Genomic DNA, 21,229 nt, shown 5'->3' on the forward strand with positions numbered 1-21,229 from the left:
TATTCAAAACTTTGATCTTTCATATTACGATCTAATTTTTGGACAAAATAATCATGCCATATTAAGGCAGCTTTCAAATTCCAGACTTGTTGATTCATTAATCCCATGAGAGCAGATTCGCCCGAAATCATCCCGTTCAATTAACACTTTCAACGCTACCGACGAGATATCTCATCTTTCAGATACTTTCAATTACAGATTTCTGTGGGCTAAAATTTGTCTCTTTTGCAAGTTTAGATAGGTTGAACTTTCTAATACACATTTGAAGAAGAAAGTTCAACCTATCTAAACTGGCATAAGAAACAAATTTTAGCCCACAGAAACCTGTAATTGAAAGTATCTGAAAGATGAGATATCTCGTCGGTAGTGTTGAAAGTGTTAAGAACTGCTTCGGATGTTTACGGGAGCATACTTGAAATCTTAGTTGAAAGGTAATTCATGACCAGTTCATACGGAAGGAACGATTCCATTTTGTTATCGTGTACGAAAAATTATCTTAGCTTTTGAGGTGCTGGATTTCTTACATTAGCCGGAGTCATATAGTTAATTGCTAAAGTTCGTTATTTAAATATAGCCCCACCCCTCTTTTAATTTTCTACTCTAAGCATTCCATCTCTTGTTTTAATTTTTTTTTCTGCATCAAAGGTGAATTATCAAATTGTTCAATGGTTGTTCATGGACTCGTGCACATCAATAAAAAGGTTTATACTAATTACGAACAGGATTAATGTTAAAACTACCGACATTACAAACTCTAGTTCTACAAGAAAAAGGCAAAATTGATGTTTTGAAAAATGGGAGAATACGCTTACACTGTATATTAAAAAAATCAGATGCAATACCGTATTTTCAAGCACTTTAGATATGTTCTTTTCTTTCTTTTTAGTGAACAACAAATTCACATATCCCCATCGAGTATTTAAACCATTGATGGCATAATCATTTCAAGTACATGCATCATTCAGTTCCATATCTTTATCGTCCTGGTCTTTAAACTTCCTTATAGGTTATTGAAATTTATGACAGTTGTATTTATTCACAGCAACTTCCAACAAGAGCTGAGAGAGTTCTTAAGATTCTCTACTCGAGAACACGGTCAAACAACTATGAAGCATAAGAATACCTCATAGCTGTTTGACCTTATAAATTATTGCCGGGCGCTTTAGCTGCACGTTCATCTCTCTTTCTCCCCTACAGAAGAAAAATCTATTTGTTGTTTTTAATGATGCATTGTCTAAGAAAGCGGAAGCCAGTCTTCTTCCACATGAAAAAATAATAAGGAATAGCAGCAATGTTATTAAACTTAGCGTGACGGAATCACTTTTTCCCGTTCATTGATGATTTCTAAGAATATGAATTTTTTTCTTCTAATTTATTACATATTGCATTGTGAGACTTTATTTAATTCATATCACAGGCCAAGAGTTCGTAATAAAGTAGTAATAAAAGTAGAGTTTAATACATAATAATATAGTAGTGTTTAAAATTAAAAGCAATGTTTCCATTTACAATACTGTTTTAAAATTTTATCTTATTTCTCTTAGTTAACTTCTTAGCGTACTGTTTAGGTATCATTAATTTCCATCTTAAAAAGGATTGTCGCCTATCTCTTTATATCGTCGAAAATCATGTTGTTTTCGATGCCATTAAATAAATGTTTTTCGAATTAGATTATAAAAGTCTTTTTTTTTTCGTAAGTTACATATTTTTATTTCTATTCATAATTATTTATGTAACATGAAATTTGCCATCCTAATTAAAAATATTTAAAATACAAAGAACAACAACTCTTTCTTTTCGACGATATTAAATAAAAGTTATTCGGATTAAATAATAAAAATATTTTTTTCGTAAGTTATATATTTTTATTTCTATTCATAATTATTTCTGTAACGCGAAATTTGCCGTTCTAATTAAAAATATTTAAATATGCAAAGAACGACAACTCTTTCTGTCGTCGAAAATCATGTTGTTTTCGACGGCATTAAATAAATGTTTTTTAGATTAAATAATAAAAGTCTTTTTTTGGTAAGTTACAAATTTTTATTTCCATTCATAATTATTTTATGAAATTTGCCATTCTAATTAGAAACATTTAAAATGCAAATAACAACTCTTTCCGTCGTCGAAAATCATGTTGTTTTCGATGATATTAACTAAATGTTTTTCGGATTAGATAATTAATGTCTTTTTTTCTTAAGTTTTATATATTTATTTCCATTCATAATTATTTATGTAACGTTAAAATTTGCCATTCTAATTAGAAATATTTAAACTTTAAAAAGCAAGGAACAAATAACTTGCTTTAAGGATAATTAATATTTTTTCTGTCTCTCTGCCTGTTATGTTAATATTGTTAAGGATATATTTGTTGCAGTTTTATAGCTACGTTTTCGAACTTTGAGTTAACGATAAAAAAAAATCTTTTAACAAATTCTGCTCATTTTTTTAATTCTAAAGACGTTTTAACATATAAATCTCATAATAGTGGCATCAGAAATTTTTTCAGCATTTGTTTTCGCCATATCTAAAGCATGAAACGAAATTTTTAATGTAAAACAATTTTACAGCTTTACATGTTTACGATTGTTTCATATATGTATCTATCTCTGTGAATAAAACTGGAAACCTAATTGTTTGGTTCCCAATAGAAATAAAAATTATTGAATGCTTTTTCTCCAATTTTTCTTATAAATACTGTGAAGCACAAGGAAAGTTTTAACAACGGTTTTGTAACAACTAAACAAATATTTAATTTTCTATTAATTAAAAAATTATTGATTTTGTACATCTGCAGTGTTCCGCCAGCAAATAATATTGACGCCGTCAAAGAATTATTTCTGCGAAGTTCGGTGAGTGAATCTCTAATTATACTATAGAATTGATCCTATTAAGTATGATCTTTCAAAGATTTATTTAGAAAACCGAATTTAAAATAGCTAAGACATGAGAACAAGATTTAAATAAGATTTATGATATTTTAACCTTATGAATCCGATCCCGCCCAAATTCGCCCCTCCGACAAAATCATGAATGGACTGCTTTCAAATAATTGTAAATACCGGATACCGGGAAATATTTGGAAATTCTTTAAACACAATACTGAAAAATTCATAATGAGACATTTTATTTAATTCTTGCATACCATAATGAAAATATATGAAAATAAATTTTATTCTAAATATAGAAAATATGAATTTTAATGTATAAGAAATTTAATTAATTTTTTATAAGAAATTTAATTTAAAATTTTAATTTATAAGAAATTTAATTAATTTTTAATTTATAAGAAATTTAATTTGAAATTTTAATTTATAAGAAATTCTAAATAATACTGTCATGTGAATATTCTTCCGCAATTAAAACAATCATAAAGTATATAAATAAACACATGATTTTTAAGATATTATGTTTTAAAAATAATGCACTTAAGAAATATATATATTCAAAACTTTGCTCTTTCAATTGTGATATAATTTTTGTACAAAATAATTATGTCATTATTAAAGCTACTTTCCAATTCCAGACTTGTTAGTTCATTAATCCTCTGAGCTCGGACTTGACTCAAATTTTCCAAAGGGGTTGAAATCTTTCAACAAAGCCCTCACTTGAGTGGTTCCAGGCCCATAGTTGAAATCTAGGGTTGAAAGGTAATTTGTGACTAGACTTTCAAATACAAGGGACAATTCCATTCTGTTTCCGAGCACGAAAAATTATCCTCGAGTATGAGGCATTAGAATTTTCCCACTAAGAGAGCTTATAAAATTAATGATGATAAAAAAAAGGTTTCTTTAACTTGAAAAATGCTTTTAAATGTCTTATTTAAAAATAGAATCAAAATTTGATTTCAATGGCCAATGGAGATTTAAATTCACACCTGCAAATAGTTATTTTCATATTTCATGCCTGAAGCCTAGCTTTAGATTTAAATTGCAATTCAAAATATTTAATTAAATTTTTAATAAAAACCGATAATAACTTATTGGAAAAAAAATTTGCAGTTTTTAATAATCGAATAATCTATAATTTTTCAAGAAGTTACAAGATGATAAAAAAACATATTTTCGGATGCAACAGAATTTTCTCATTTTTAATTTAAAAAATAAAGTAGAAGACGATAAAAACATTTTTTGAATTATTATTCTGTACATAAAATAATCATTTCAATGCAAATAAACTAAAAATAGCTTGTTTAAGAGTGCATTGGAATTTCATAGAATTCGAAAATTAAACAGACTTTCCCTTTTCTTGACTTAAAGATGTGGTTTTTTTTTTTCGCCTTGATTGAATTTGTTCTCCCTTAAAATAATTATTTTTTCATTAACCGTCTACAGAAAAAACAAATTGAACTTAGACTATGAAATTGCAAAAGCATAGATATGTTACCAATCAAATTCATCAACTACTCGATTTGGAGTTGAATAATTTGCATTCAGTAAGCTACTGTTCGTACGGCTTACTGAAAGTCAAGTGTCTGTATGATCGAAACAAACATCACCTATTGAGAACTACAGAATATATTTCTTTATTTCTGATTTTTTTAACTTATTCGGAATCGATGTCAATTAAACGATCTCGTAAATAATCAGATTCTGATCTGGTATTCAATTTCATGTCCAATCCAGCATTCTTAGTTTAATGAAATCATTTTTAATTTATTTTTTCAAGCAAATTAGAAATGAGAATTTGGAATGGAAATGAACTTATTGGCAAGCTGGAATAACCTTGAGAAAATAATAATGAAAATAGAATTTTAAATAAATCTACATTTATAAGGCTTCCGTTCACATCTAAATTAACCAATTTAAACTCAATAAAAATTCTTTGCATACTAATTTGTGGAAACTCTTGGTTTCTTAAATTATCATTTAGAAATGCCAAATTGGCTGATTCATAATTCGACTTAAAATGCAAATAGATTTTTAAAATTCAAAGTTATATAACAAAAAAATTTAACTATTTGGTTTTGTTATTTTGGTATTTGGTGGCTTTTCTTTAATAAATATACATAATTAATTTGTGGGCTAATGCCATTTTCCAATACTAAAATGCATAAAAATGACCTATAAAAGAACCAAGGCCATAATGCTACGTGGTTGAAGAATAAATTGATGTTTAGATTTTTATTTCAATTTTCCAAGTTTTTATTGCACTACGTGTCTCATGAAAATGCGTGCATAGCAGATTTATGTTTCATTTCAGGATAACGTTATAAGAATATATAAATTTCGAAAATCGAGAGTGTAAGTCTCTTCATAACAGTTCTAAATGCAAAATTATTAATCCTACGAACTTAAACCCTTTCAGAATTCCTTTTAATGCATTTTCATTTTAGTAATAACCAAAAGAGCTTAACAACATTAAGCAAACATTAAGCTTCCTTTGATGATCAGAGTAAAGAGTAAAAGAATAAAAACTCAGAAGTTACTATCTGTGTAAAAATTATTAATTTCTGTTCATTAAAACTGTATTGAGCATAAATTTGTATTGAGCATTTGTTTGAAGAGAACCTTTGTACCTACATAGAAGAAGTTTTGGCCAGATAGCTTTGTCAAACACGACTCTGGAATGTTTCAATAAGTGCCTGTCGACCCATAATTGACGAGATGGGGTCTCTGGCCAAGATTACATGATTAAAGATGGGTAGAAGCAACTTCGATGAGCCCATAACATCAGTAGAACTTACGAAGGAGCATTCTGTGCCACAGCAAAAAGCCCCAGGAGAGATTTAGTCGGAAGGCGATAATAACTCAACAAAATAACAATCGTCCAGAAAAGTAAAGAACATGCTGAAAGCATAGAATTACATCATATATTGAGAAACAGCACCCTAATAAGGCAAATAGATAAGCGCGAAACAAATTCATTTGGTTAAAATACTGCATCGCATTTTCGTCAAATGTTGAAGCGTAGTCAAAAACAAATAGCGTATGACAATTTTCTTCCAAAGAAGCATGCATTATATAAATAATAACTTACATTATTATAAATTTACTTGCCAATTTTTTCGAAATGGAATGCATTGTACTATTTCATATGGATTCCTATGAGAAAGAAACTTTCGTTTACTTGCAGGCGTTAAACGAGGTTCCATTGTTTAACCAATTTCATTAATTCCATCAAAACTAAAAGTCTAGACATTGCATGTTACTGCCTACACTGGCTATCGTTTTTAATGCGATCTAAATTTTTGCAAAGAAAAATGACCATGGTGTGTGTGGGGGGAATTAAAAAAACTCTGTCTGTTAACATACGCATAATTGTCAATTAGGCACTTTTAATAATGAATTTTTCCCGTGTATTTCTTGTTGACTCTTCTTTCAAAGTAAAAGCATCAAGCAGTGATGTCTCATCGTCTCAGTAATAACGAATGCCAAAAAAATATATACAGGCTGTCTCAAAAATCTTGACCGTGGCTTTTATTCCTTAAATATAGACATATACTGTAAATTACAAAGTTGCGTAAAAAAAGGGCAAAATGTTATAAAATAAATTAAAATTTTCAGGGGATTAAACTTTAAAAAATATAAAATTTAAATTTTTATACAGACCCCGTACAAAAAAAATTCCCAATGAGTAAAATGTGCCCCATTCTCTAATAAGGTCATTTCATAAGGAAAATTTCAGAATTTTATCATGAAAACTCTCAAAGATATGTTAAAACAAAGTTGGTGAAGGATTAATCGCAAATGAAAATGAAAATGTTTACAGCTTCAGTGCAGATGACGCGACGCTGGAATGCATCATAAGGAAATAAAATATGCTTTATATCTTTAGTTTTAAATACAAATTTTAAAATTTATGCTTCCTGAAAAATACTATAAAATTTTATATCATGAATTAGAGAAAAATAGCACAGTCAATGAACTTGTAATAAATTTAGAAATGTTTGCATATGCAAATATATGCCTCTGATTGGTGCGTCCCATAATCTCAACAGACGCTTCATTATATTTTGTTATTTGTGCACTGTCGTTGATCAATAGCATAGCTTACGTAAGAATAACTTGCACATAAATATTTCACACTTCTGCTATATTTTAAGAGTGCAATTAGCCTGTAAACAGTATGTCACAATACAGCAATGAAGGACTTTTTAAAAAGGATTTTTAAACATAAATATTTCACACTTCTGCTATATTTTAAGAGTGCAATTAGCCTGTACAAACAGTATGTCACAATACAGCAATGAAGGACTTTTTAAAATCCTAATGCTTTTCAGTTATGCAATCACAATGCTAGCGAAACTGCACTGAATTTCGGTGTAAATATCTCAATTCCTGACATCGCTCTGAGAGATTTATTTCCCGATTAGTGCAACGAATGCATGAAAGAGGAAACGTATATCCTGTAGATGGACGAAGTAGGCCCCTAGTTCACTCAACTGATGAAGAAATTTATATTTTGGCTTACTTTTGCAGTCATCCACATAGCATTGTTCGTATTGCTGCTTCAGAAATGAAATCTATCACGCACAGTAGTGTGGAGAATACTGAGAAGGAAGAGGTGGCATCCTTTTAGCAATCATGGTGTGCAGGGCAGGAGCCAACAGATTATCAACGTCGTCTAGACTTTTGTAATTGGACTTTTAATCAGGAAGATGCTAATCCCTCTTTCCTGAAAAACATAATTTGGACAGACGAATGCTGTTTTAAAAAGATGGATGTATAAATCCTCAAAATGAGCACTTTTGGTCAGAAGCAAAACCATTCGTGGTACAGGCTATTCATCATCAGAGGCAATTTTCTGTGAATGCATGGTGTGATATTTTCAAAAACTGCTTGCTTGGACCCATACTATGTGATGGTACGTTGACGGGAGACAGATATGTTAATGAGATTCTGAATGTGGTTATTCCTTATTTTATGGGGGATCTTCTTCTAACAGTACTTCCACATGTTTGGTTCCAAAAGAATAGATCTCCAGCTCACCATACTACAGTTGTGAAACACTGGTTAAATAGCAAGTTTCCAGATAAGTGGATCGGCTTGCATGGTCCAGTCGAATTTCCCCCTAGATCACCTGATTCAACATCTATGGATTTTTTTGTTGGGTCGTTTACGTACAGCGGTTTATTTTTCACCTCCCTTAAATAAAGCAGAATTGTAACAACGCACTTTAGAGGGTTGTCGTGACATCACCGAACAAGAACTTGATAGAGTGGACAGAAGTGTCATCAGGCGAATGCAGCTCTGTATTGGCATAGATGGAAAATATTTTGAACAAGTTGACACTATTGACCTTTTTAGAGGATGAGGCACATTTTACTTACTGGGAATTTTTTTCTATGGGGTCCGTATAAAAATTTAAATTTTGCATTTTTAAAAATTTAATCCCCTGAAAATTTTAATCGATTTCATAACATTTTGCACCTTTTTTCACACAACTTTGTAATTTACATTATATGTCCATGATCAATATTTAACGAATAAAAGCCTCGGTCAAGATTTTTGAGACACCCTGTGTATATTCTTCAAGAAATCGCATTTTTAAGAATTGCTATATTTTATGCATAAATAGTATTAGTTGTTTAAATTTTGAAGCCAGGTATAAAATGTGTTGTTACCGAACTTCGCTATATCTATTAAATTTATAAAATATTCTTCAGAATTTTCATTTTTTAGAAAATTTTTCAGTAATATGGTTCAAATCAACATTCCATGCATTATTCTCATTATAAAATAGACAAGTAAAATAAAATAATTCTTTTTTCTTGCATTACAGCCTCATAGCCAATTATGTTTAAAATAAATTTGGCAGCAAAGTTTTCGCTCGTACTGAGTTATCCTCTTAAAGACTTTTGGACAATATTTGGCATGTAATGACCTATATATTTATACTGAATTGTGCATTCAGTAAAAGCTGTGAAAATATAATTTTTGGTTGAACCTCCAACATCCGTTGTTTTCCACATGTAGTGGTTGAAATCAATATAAAAAGTTTCATCTGAATAACATTTTAGAGTATCTTTATTTCCAAAGAATTATTCAATAAACCAAATACGTTTTAGGTCGAGGCAGACAGAAGAAAAACAGAAATTCATAGGCATACATTGAGAGAAAGCAGGGGAAAAAGAGAAGACGAAGCAATGAAGAGAAAAAAGCGAACTCAGCATCGGAGTGAAAAAAAAAAAAAAAACATTGCTTTCACTTTAAGCCGGGTTTGCTCAGACTACAGCTCTGATACCTCTAAATTCAAAGGGCAAAAATATCCCTTTTGGTCTTCAAATTAATAATGAATTATGCATGCAGTGAAATTTCCTGGGCAGCCAGCGACTAGCCCCGAAATAATTTCCCCACCGTTTCTTTTATTCATTTTCTGTCTTCCCTTAACGTTCTTATTGTTTGTATGTTTTCAAATTCTTTTGAACATCGACTCTCGGAGTGAAAAAGTAAGTAATTTAGAGACGAAGATTAATAAAGGACGAAGATTCAATATTAAAAAACAATAATAATTTCAACAGAAATATTAGAGCTGTGTATCTTCAATGGATGAGCCGCCAATGACTTCAAACCACATGCGGGAATACAAAACTTGAACAAAAAAATCTTAGAAATCATGTAACAAACTATTCTTACCAATTGGCCATTTTTGCGAATGAACCGAATCTATTTCGAAAAAGTGTAATGAAACAAACATATCTGTTGCATATCTTTCAGTCAGTATATAGAATAAAGTATCAAATCAAAAATATTTTAATAAAATGAAAGACTAATTTTGCAAAGCTATAATTAAATACTGGTTTACACTTTGATAAAGACTATATACTGCAATAACTATCAATATGATAAGGGTGCATTTATAGCAATAAAGATGTAAGATTGCATTACTCAAAATTATGTTGCTGTTGTTGCTTATCTCCCTTGGACTGAACACCAATTCAAACCAAGAGAAGAGACCGGAGAAAGAGGGGTGCATTAGCTTCTGAGGGTATAGACGCTGAGCACCGAGGGCAGAAGTCTGACTTTATCTCATATGAAGATGACACTCACATACTCACTTGCACAACCCCTTCTACAGAAGGGCTCTTTCTCATACCTCACAGATAGAACACAGGGTAGAAAACAACCATGCCCGAACTCGAATCCGGGGCACCCAGATCAGAGACGCGCTAACCTTAGGCCAGGACGCCGGCACACCAAATTATACTGCCATGTAACCAGAATGACCAATCATATAAATTTTTATATCTATTTGAAACTTTTAGGCATAAAGATCTTTTATCACTTATTTCAAAAATATTGTCCTTTTTCCTTCATTTTTTTCTATATTTAAAAATGAAGGAGATGCTTTCTGAGCTTATTACCTTACCTTATTTCGAAATTGATTAATTGCAAATAGATCAAAGATTAATATCTTGAAGAGAACTAATTAAACAGAAATTATGGAGCAGAAAATTATATTTAAAACATCATGCAAAAACGATCAACATTAGAAAACTCCAGAAGTATTACTCCGCGTCTGAATTCATTTGAATGTATTTCATTATAATCGTTATCTTTAAAACGAGAATGTGAGCGCAATTTTTTTTTGTCTGCTTTTTAGAAAAAAAAAATTCCAAATTATTTTTTTGGTAGATTCATATAAGAAGATTATCTACACAATGGTTCTCATGACAAGACTTCGCGAGAATTTCACCCGTTCTTCACCGATCATGGTCCCTAAAGCCTTAAACCACCCTTCGCTCAAAAGTAAAACCATCCTTCATTAAAAATCTGGGACGAGTTCGTAAATGGCCCATCTAACTCACAGAGTGTTATAATGATGGTCAGGGGTAGAAATTTTCCTTTCGCTATAACTTTCTTAATATTGAAGATAGAAAAATAAATTCTGATAGCCAAATTAGCGTCTCATCAAGATGAACAACTTTTGTATTTAAAGTATTTCGATAACTTAAATATCTTAGAAATTAGGAGCTGAAAAGTGATTTTCAAGAGCTAATATTGACTGTTTCTAACTTCAACAATTTATGTTACCAGACAGTAACTTAGATGTAAAGGAATCTACTTTTGCCTTTCAGCTGGTCGAAAGGAATTTTTCTAAGTTTGCGTTTTCTTCGATATAATATTTTAAATACTTTAGTCAAACTTCGAACTGTTCAAATAAAAACTAATTTTTTTTTTTGGGGGGGGGGGGTTATATTTAAAATCCTATACCATAAATTTTACCTCTCTATGCATTGTCACTGATTCGAATCATGTAAACAGATAAAGCTGCTTTTACGATTTTTAGAGAGGGTATTCTGCAACATTATCTTTCTAATAACAAGAATTAAGCCCAAAAAATAAAACCCTTAAACAATTCTGAAATACAATGCTTGAGCTCCTTGAACAAATTGCATAGAACATGGTGAGAAACCATGCCTAAAAAATTAACAGAAAGAACATGATCTTCAATGCTAAAGTGTTTTGTTTACTTTTCCGATAACTACAATGACAATTAATTCTTTTACATGTTTAAAAATTAACACATCAGAGAAACTAGAAATACTGTTTATGTAAATTATTCGTTTTAGATTTTTGCACCTTTGATTTTTTTTTATTAATTTGCTGATACCTTTTTTTATATCTGTCAAATTTATATCATATTTTTCCTTTATATTTTTTTTCTTTAAACCAGAAAGTTTTAGGTTTTCATTGTACTATGAAAAAAGAATTTAAATAACTGTGCATCGACAAAAAATCATGTTTCTCATTTTTTTAAAAAGAAAAATCCTGATTTTATTTTGTAAATTTTAAATGAACACCACACCTATGAATAATACCACATCATAAACACCACGCGTTTTTGAAAAGTACATAACCAATATAAAGAAAACATTTCTGGTTGAATAATTACAGTTATTTATGACTAGTAAGTTTTATGACTAATTTATGACCAGTTTTCATAAATTCTCATACTCCATCAAAAATAATAATTGGATAATGTTATTTTTAGCAGTTCGTTTTTTATTTATTTATTTTATTTTTTATTTCGCATGGAAATTTTGAAGAAATAAGTAAATTATTCCAATTTACAAAAAAAAAAAATCATATTTATTGCCTATATATTAAAGTAATTTTCAGCGGATGCTTGTAGACCTCCATTTAAAAAAATAATATATTATTTTTTGAATATACATGTAAATCGTGTACAAATACTATATATAACTCATAGGTCATTCTTCCTTTAGCGAACTGCACTCTGGCCTTTTTTATTTTTGCGAAGCAGTAAAATACGTGATATTTATATCTAGACTAGAAAAAGAAATGCATTCATTCCAGAAAAAAAGATAATTGCAAGCTTAATTTTAAAAAAGAGATAGAAAAATTATTATTAATTCCAGAAACTCAATCCAAATCACGAACGAATTAATAAAAAAAATTGAATTTATGAATTAAACACTTATCGAAAATTAATCTAACGTGTTATTTTAATGAAACTCTAAACTATCATTTCGTTTAAACTAGAAATCTTGTTTCATTTTTAATTACTAGTGATTAGAAGGTACAATGAAAGAAAAAAATCGCTTTGATTTACATAATGTATAATTATTAGCAAACATTTCAATTTATTCCAGCTCACAAAAATACTTAAACCATTCTTACATTTCATAGAAAAATACATAACAATGAAAATAAGGACAATCGTAAATTAACATTAAAATAAACTTTATATCCAAATACTGCTCCACCTGATACAAACCAAACAATTCTTTACAAATTAAGCAATAATCAGCAGTTTTAAATCCGCATATAATTGAATAGATTCTATGCAGAATTTGATTCGTTCCTAAATTGAACACATTTACTCTTTTTCTTACTAGACAGAGCTCAAGGTCGAACCTGTTAACATATCACTTTTCCTCCAGAATTACGCCGTTATTTCCAAATATATATTATTCATTTCGAAGTCATCGCTTGCGGTTGTAATTGCGGAAGTGAGCAATATTTCATATTCTTTCCGTTTCAAAAGCTATTCAGCAATGCTACTTCTTTCATTCTTTTTGTTTTATTTCTTTTAAATTTAAACGGTTGATCTAATTTCAACAAACTTCTTACTTAATGGGATTTTTTTTTATTCGTACGAATTTCTATATTAATGGAAGGAATAAATACGTAATTCATACCGCAGATATTTGAATAATTATTTTTGTTGAAGAAAAGAAGACTTGAAATAAAAATCGCTTGCATACGATTCATTGAGGAAAAATTATATACTTTTTTATTTTTATGATGCTAGATATTTATTTGATTTTGATGATAGTATAAACAAATTTTCGAACATTTTTAATGACTTTTTTAATTCCGTTTTATTTATTTTAGAGTGTAAGAATTTTATAAAATAAAATGAATTTATAATATAAAATAATGAAATATGGATATATTTTGCAAATTTACATTAAATAGCAAAGTGAAACTAAAATTCGATTGTAACTTAGGAAAATAATTTTTTGATACTGTTTGTCGCGAAAATTAAGCGCATATTGAATATCAATGTTGCAAAAAGTATAAATATAATCAATAAATTTTAAAACAAAAATGTGGTTTTTAAATAATTTTATCAACAACTTCACTAAAAAAATTATATAAGTGCAATGTTTAAGAACATTATATTTCACAAACTTTTATAAAATCCATATATCTTTTAATGATACTTGTCAAATTATGCAAAATGACTTATTTTAGATTTTTTAAATTGATATTCCTTGATAAGTTTGACACGTATTTTGAAATAAATGAAACGACAACGCAATCAAAATTGAGAAAGTTGCAAAGTTTTTAAAATTTATCGAGTTTTATGCAATGTAGAATATTAAGAATAGACATTATAGTAATCAGATGAAACCGAAACCATGGTTTAGAAATTTCTCATCGATAAAACAAAATACTTAAATAGGGAACCTTATTCCAGGAAACCCATAGAAATGTTTAAATCGTTATGCGTTCAAAATGATGCACAATATAAAATTTCTTTCAGTAAATTGGTCGATTTAGTTTGAAATTTCAAAGCAGTTTTTTTTTCTTAAAATTATGTTAATGATTTATTTTGGGTTATTTTTTTATTTTAGTAACTTAGTTTGAAATTTGAAAATTAATATGTTTTATTTATTTATTACTGCCTATTACTGCACTACATTTACATTAATAAAAATTATTATTTAAGCAGACACTACGTATTGATAAAAATTATAATAGGTAAATGTAATGAAATCGATAGAAATGTTTTATCTAAAACACATTATTCTAGTAAATATTACAGCAATATTTTATAATTCATAGAAATTTTATTTTTTAAAAGACTGGTTTATTTCACAGCTAGGCTAATTGTATATTTTTTTTAATAAACTTGGCTTTCTTCGTTTCCTTCTAAATTCAGTGGTCTTTCAAAGTTCTCTAATATGCCTTTCCACAAATCCACCAGATACAATTTTATAGTCTCAACAAATAAATGAAAGGGCGAAACACAAAATAAATATGAAAATAGATAAAAAAAAAAATTAATAAACCAATTTAGATGTACGCTTCTGAGAAATCTATTCATTTGTTTTAAATTTTAACTGCATCTAAAGATAATTATAATTCTTATTTAGGTGTCTAAATAAGTATTAAAAACCGCTAATTGTTCCAGTGACAAATCAATAGCTCTTTGATGAGAATATCGTTTTCCATAATCTTGCTGATTCTCAGAAAAAAAACTATGTTATATCTAAATCATCGGAAAGAAATTGCAATTATTAATTTTTTATGAAGGCGGCATAAGACCTAGCAAAAATGATTAACGATTATCCAGTTTCCATAAAAACAGCGACAAAACGTTTTGGATATCCATGTCATCTAAGTGCATGGCCTTAGTGACATGGCCTGCACTTATCCATGCCTGCTAAGTGTGACAAATTACCAGCTTTCTCAAAAATTCATTTCAGGTACAGTTCCTTCTACTACAAAAAGGAGTAGCAAAAAAAAAAAATCATTAACAAGTGAAAAGGAGTGAAAGCAACATATTCTTTTAACTTAAAACAATTATACATAACTTTTAATGTCTAATTCAATCAGCGATTTCCAAATAAGATTCGCGAACTCCATTGAAGTACTAAACTAGCAGTTTATTGTCTATTGCATCCATATTAAAGGCAGTATTCATTTCGAAATTATAAGAAGTCCTACTATTTACTTCATGAATGGTTTCTTTTATTTGATATTAATTGATACATGCGACTTCCTGGACTGGATATAGCTAAAATCGTAAAAAAGAAATTAATCAAGTATTAGTGACCTTTACAAATGATGCCAAATCAATGATAAAGACTATTATTGTGACAATAACCTTCAACAAATATCAACACCAGCATTATAAAATATATGAAAATATGTAGCTTTGTAGGAAAGAACTCTTTTAAGTATGAAATGCACAGAAAAAAGAGACTACTTTAATTAGATCAGTCAGCATAAACGTGAAAGACAATCAAATGATAAAATATCATCAATATCTAAGTGTTCGCTGCAGAAATATTGCGCCTTTTTCCCACCAAAACTAGATTACCAGTATATTTAAATACTAAACCACTACCAACCGGTTATATCTTTGAACTTAAAACTATCAGCTCGATACGTTTTAACTTATATTAATAATGTTGTATCCGTCATTTATTATGAAATTTGTTTATTTCAATGTTTTCTATCTATTCACTATTTATTTCAATGTTCTAACGACTTTAAGTTATTATAAAGTTAATTATGAAAAGGTTTCCTGTGGTTTATTTGTTTGAAGCACACAAAAGCAGCTATTAACAAATCCTTCACAAAGATATTTCCTGTCGACGCGTCTTGGTGGGAATAGCATTAGCAGTCTATCGTGTTTTCCTTCAGAAATGACCATCACGTTCCCTCATAGCAATTACAAAGCTATTAAAAAATAAAAATGGTCTAATATCTTTAAACAACAATAATGTATTTAGAGAAGTTATTCGTTCATAAAAAACATATCTAAATAAACGGCTTGAGTGTATTTCTTACTAGAATGTCATAATTGAAGCATTAATTACTCTGACCTTAGAGTTTGCAAGTCTGACTTTATTTCATTACTGCTTATATAACGTAAACAAACATGGTCTGTATTTGTGAACAAATAATTGCAGATGGTGATTGTGAAAATTAGAAGCAAATTATTGTGTGTGGAAAATTAATCTCCATTTGTCAATACCGTTTATATAATTTTTTTTCATGCAAGAAAACTAATGAATCGTTTTCATAAGCTAAGCGTTCTTTAAGATTTCGACAGATAGAATAACTTTACTTTAACAATTCATTGAGTAAATAAACGCAAAACGAAGAAACACTGTTGTTAGAAATTTTAATGCACTTTATATAGATATCAAACTTATAATTACAATTGAGGATACATAAAGTATACAGAAATTTTATTTGAGGATTTTAATGTATTCAGATACTAATGTATTCAGGATATTTAATGATTCAGTCCATTTTTATTTTTTAATTCAAGCTTAATAATTTTTAATTGCAATCTCTATTAGTAATAAGGATGTAGGATAGCACTCTACAAGCCATACTATTTGAAATAAAAACGATTTTTTTAAAAAAAATTTAATTACAAGTTTAATTGATTAAAAATTAAGCTGAATTTTCTAATTTTTCGGCAATAACTTCCGAAAATATTATTTCATCCAAATAAATTTTTTTACCACTTCAAAATCTAAAAAATTGTCTTTTTTATATAAGTAATAAAAAATATTTTTTATCTAATTTCCAACAATAGATTGTTGCCCTGAACTTCAAACAGTTTTCATTGTTTCATCAAATATTTAATCGCTTGATTTTCTCTTCCGTTGTTGAAAGCTAAAGAAGAATGATTCTATTTTATATATGTGTAATGTACAAGGCAATAAAAAAAACCCGTGAAATTTAGAAATTATATGAGGTTTTTTTCAATGATTACTCCGCATATTTACGGTCTTAATAGCGGTATGATATCATGGGACTAGTTTCCATCAGAAAAGTTTATGTACAATCGGCGAAATGAAAGACATGAAAATATATCTAAGTGATTTAATTGAAATTAAATATAATCAATATTCCTGGTAAAGGCGTCTAATAATTAGAAAATGAAGATAAGTTATTTGAAATACGAAAAAAAAAGTATAAACTTCATGTGTATTCTTTCAAAGATAATTTCAGTTTTTTTATTTACGTTATGACTTCATAATAAATTAATCTTCATAATAAATTTTCAGTTAACATTAAATAGGAAATATGGAGTGGAAAAATGAAAAATGACACTGTTCTTACTTATAAAATATTATAGAGTTGCATGTTATGCACTATAAGTATTTTATCAGCTATTAATATAGAAATTAAAATTTTGACTTATTTCTTACTCTAGAATATTTCCCCTGAATATGTAAGTGAGAGTAAATACTCGATACCTGGCAAAAGCAATTGGACTCGATTAGGATCGATAAATAATTTAACAAATCAAAATATTATAAATCCTGTCCTCTTGGAATTAATTTTGTAAATGTAGTTAAATGATCAAATATTTTTAATTGAAAGTAAAAACGTCTTCCTAGGTGTCTAAAATAAAAAAAATTTTAATCGACATTTGTAAAAAAAAAAAATCGTTATATATCAGAAATTTTTAATATTTTGGAAATAGGCATTGTTTATATTTTTAATGATTTGTGAGACCTTTATTTAACCTTGTAAATTCTTAGAGAAAATTAATTTTAAATCATAATTTTTTGAATTACGTCACTCTGAGATAAAAAAAACCCACTGCAATCATGAAACTTTTTTAATATCTGGTAAAATAATTGTAACTCTTTAAAATAATCAACCCATAAATATCAAATAAAATATTTAAAATATAAATTCAAAATACTTAATCTTATTGAGACACGAAGTGATCATCTTTCTAAAATATAATGAATTTGTCATTTCTTTCCTTTTATAATTTCATTTCATTAAATATTAACTATTTTTTTCAAACTATCTGCAAGTCCCACAATGTATAAATATTATTTTTAAAAAATTTTAAACTGGCTAATTTTTTTTATTTTTTATTTTTGGAGATAAAATTTTATTTATTTTTGGAGATGTACGAAACTTTTCCTTATTATTTTTTAATTAATAAATCATTATCAAATTGAATTTTGATATGTTCTTTAAAATTGTGAGAGAAAATGATTATTCATGAGAATGATTAAAAGATGATGTTTTCCGAAATATCCACGTTAATAAATGCATAAAAATGCATATTTCGAAATGTTAATCATAATTGTTTAATATTACTCATATCGAACTGCTTAAATTCAGGTAAAATACAAATTATATTAGAAAAAGTCAGAGTAAAAGCTGTCTGGAGCTTTATAATAAGATTTATAAAAGGAAACTTAATAATCTCTCAGTATAGTATGAAATAAGTTTAACATTTTATTACTTAAAAAAATTGTGCCTCATATTTTTAATTAAACGATACGAAAAGCTTAAATTAAGTAAATTAAAAAAGAAACCTTAACCAAAATAAATTTATTTTGAAGTGTTTTCATAACATTCTTTAGGAATTTAAGAAAAAAAGATTTAATGTGCTATTTTGTCATGTTTAAATTAATACGACAGTTAGATCTTACTGAAATTAAAATACATGCAAAAATAAAATCATGCGCCTAGTTTATAGTACTAAAAATGAGCATTCACTAGCAACTTTGCTATAAGTATAAAATCTTTTATATAAGATCTATCTGATAAGATCTTTTAAAAGTTCTTCTTAATATTATATTCAGAGGTACCAATGAATGTAATATTTTTTTCTGAAATATCAGGAAACAAATTAATATATACATCTACAACTCTGTAATCTCATTACACGGAAGTGTTGGTAAGCGATTTTTAATTTGCTACCTCTATCGTATTGAAAAATATAAATTAAAAACGGCAGAAATTAAATCCCTTTGAAAAAGCTAAGAAAGACGATAACTTTTAAAAATAGTAAAAATACTTCCACATATAGTACATAAATACTATTATTATTTTTTTATGAATTTGTACCTTAATTCTATAATTACGAAATTACAACAAACACATTGTTATATATGTACATATAATAAATAACACACTTACCTGCACAGAGGGTAAAACAGCCTCTTCCATCTCTTCAACAGGGGTCAGAGCAGGGGCTGTCAAAGATGCCGACGAAACATTTAATGAGGGTACCTCTATAGGTCTGCACAAGTGTCCGTACACACCTTCTTGCTTCAGCATATAGTGCAGTGCCGACCACCCCAAAATGCTCCCGCTGAAAACCCATGTTTCCAGAAGCCCCCAAAACAACAGAAAATACTTCTTGGACCGGGGCATGATTAGGTTGATGTGACTTGAGGAAAGGCTGAGATTGCGACTGAAGTTAAGAGTCTGTGTTTGCGTTTGAAATCAGCAGCATGTGAAAAAACGGAAGTGACGTCAAGTATGGGGGAAACGCTCAGCCTGCGAGTGGGAAAAGAGGTGTTAGATTTTTCTTATTTATTTTTAAATACAGCGCTTACTCTAGAAATTACACTCAGGGACGTCGAGTGGAACGATAAGGGAGGAGAAAGTTCACGGTTGCAAGAATTGGCAAGTAATCGCTTTCTGTTTGGCGGTTGTATGTTATTTATTTTATAGGACTTGATAAGGACTTAAGAATTCTTATCTGGATATGACTAAATATTAAAATACTGGAATATAACAAATATGATTTTTAGAATAATTAATTTAATTCCTAAAAGAATAAAATTTTGAGAAGAAATAAAAACCAGTGCCAGTTTGATTAGTATGTGACATGAATCACTTTTCATAGTTTTTCTAACCGGCAAATTCGATCTCTTCCCGATAATTGTCTATAAAATAACTATAAAAATAATTTATAATTAATACTAACTTTAAAAAAAACTTCTTAATTATTAAAAATGAATGGGGCTATCATTAGGGCGCAGTGAGTTTAGGTTTATTCATTTTAAGGAATATATATGCAATTTATGCAACAAAAAAGTCTGTTCGCTATTCATTTTTGATATTTTTTTGTTTATTATCTTTCTCTATATTTATTTTTATTAGCTATCTTTAGCGATTAATTGATTCGCGGAGCTAACTAATTGCTAAAAATATCAATTAAATATTTTGTGCATCTATGTATGTATTAAAAAAGATTTTTTTTCACTTATTTATAATTTTCTTTTATTTCTATTTCTATTTTCTATTATATATAATTTTCTATTATTTTTTTATATTTGTAACCTCACATTTTTTACATATATAACTCGTAGTATTTTAGAAGCCATACACGACTCTGTTCTTTGACCTCTTTATTTCCCTAATTTGCTCTCTATATCTTTTTTAGATTCATTGCACTTTGCACTTTAATGTGGAAAATAGACCACTTTAAAAAATTTCATCACTCCTTAGTTATGAAGCTTATATTCAAAGTTATCTAATCCTTAGTTTCAAAGAGTATATCAAACACATATTTTAAATAAATGCCTATTCAAAATGGAAAAGTAAGTTTAATTTCGTATGCACCATCAATGATGATAAAAACAGGAAGAAACATTAGTACGATAACAATTTCAGTTTTATTTCAACAATGAAATATATTGCAAAATGCGCTAAAAATATTTTTGAAGGTTGATTAAAAATAGAAATAAATTATGTCGTGGCTGGTTCGTGAGTGCTTTCAATAAATAGGCAAATAGAAAACTTAACAGATTTATTTCAGATTCTTTCGAGTTACTCTGCTCAGTAACTCCTTCTCCTCCAAGAGCCAACACTCGAATGACCTCACTCTTTGAATTACACTCGCGCTAATTGCCTAGCGCCATCTATGAACGTTTATTTTCTTAACGCTTCAAAATCCAATCACTACAAATTATATGGTAAATAATTGATATAATTGTAAAAATATTTTTTGGATTTGAAGTAATGGAATAATCCTTTTTGTGCTGTAATATTTCAGAAATTATCACAAAAAAAAACGCTTAATTTTTAATTAATAAAAATTTTAAAAACTTCTTTCCAATGTGTATATTTCCTCTCCCCAAATTATAAATGTGCCAAATTTGATAGTTCAAGTTCAAATGCTCTGACATACTATTTTGTTTCTCAATCTACTATTAATTATTATAAAGTTTAATAATTTCATTTATCAATATTTCTATACATCCCATAATTGCCGGATGATAGTTTTTCTAGTTTTATGCTAC

The 21,229-nt window shown here is 28.5% G+C and overlaps 1 protein-coding gene across 1 annotated transcript in view; it reads right to left on the reverse strand.

Annotated features, from left to right (window-relative positions):
* The window catches only part of LOC129988185 (equilibrative nucleobase transporter 1-like), a 111,031-nt gene extending 91,524 nt beyond the window's left edge, over positions 1 to 19,507 (reverse strand). The window contains exon 1 of the mRNA XM_056096340.1: positions 19,116 to 19,507. Within this exon, the coding sequence (XP_055952315.1) occupies positions 19,116 to 19,352 (237 nt within the window). The 5' untranslated portion in view covers positions 19,353 to 19,507. The remainder of the gene's footprint in view (positions 1 to 19,115) is intronic.
* Positions 19,508 to 21,229: the final 1,722 nt, after the last annotated feature.

The sequence above is a fragment of the Argiope bruennichi genome, chromosome 10, assembly GCF_947563725.1.
Source record: "Argiope bruennichi chromosome 10, qqArgBrue1.1, whole genome shotgun sequence".
NCBI lineage: Eukaryota > Metazoa > Arthropoda > Arachnida > Araneae > Araneidae > Argiope > Argiope bruennichi.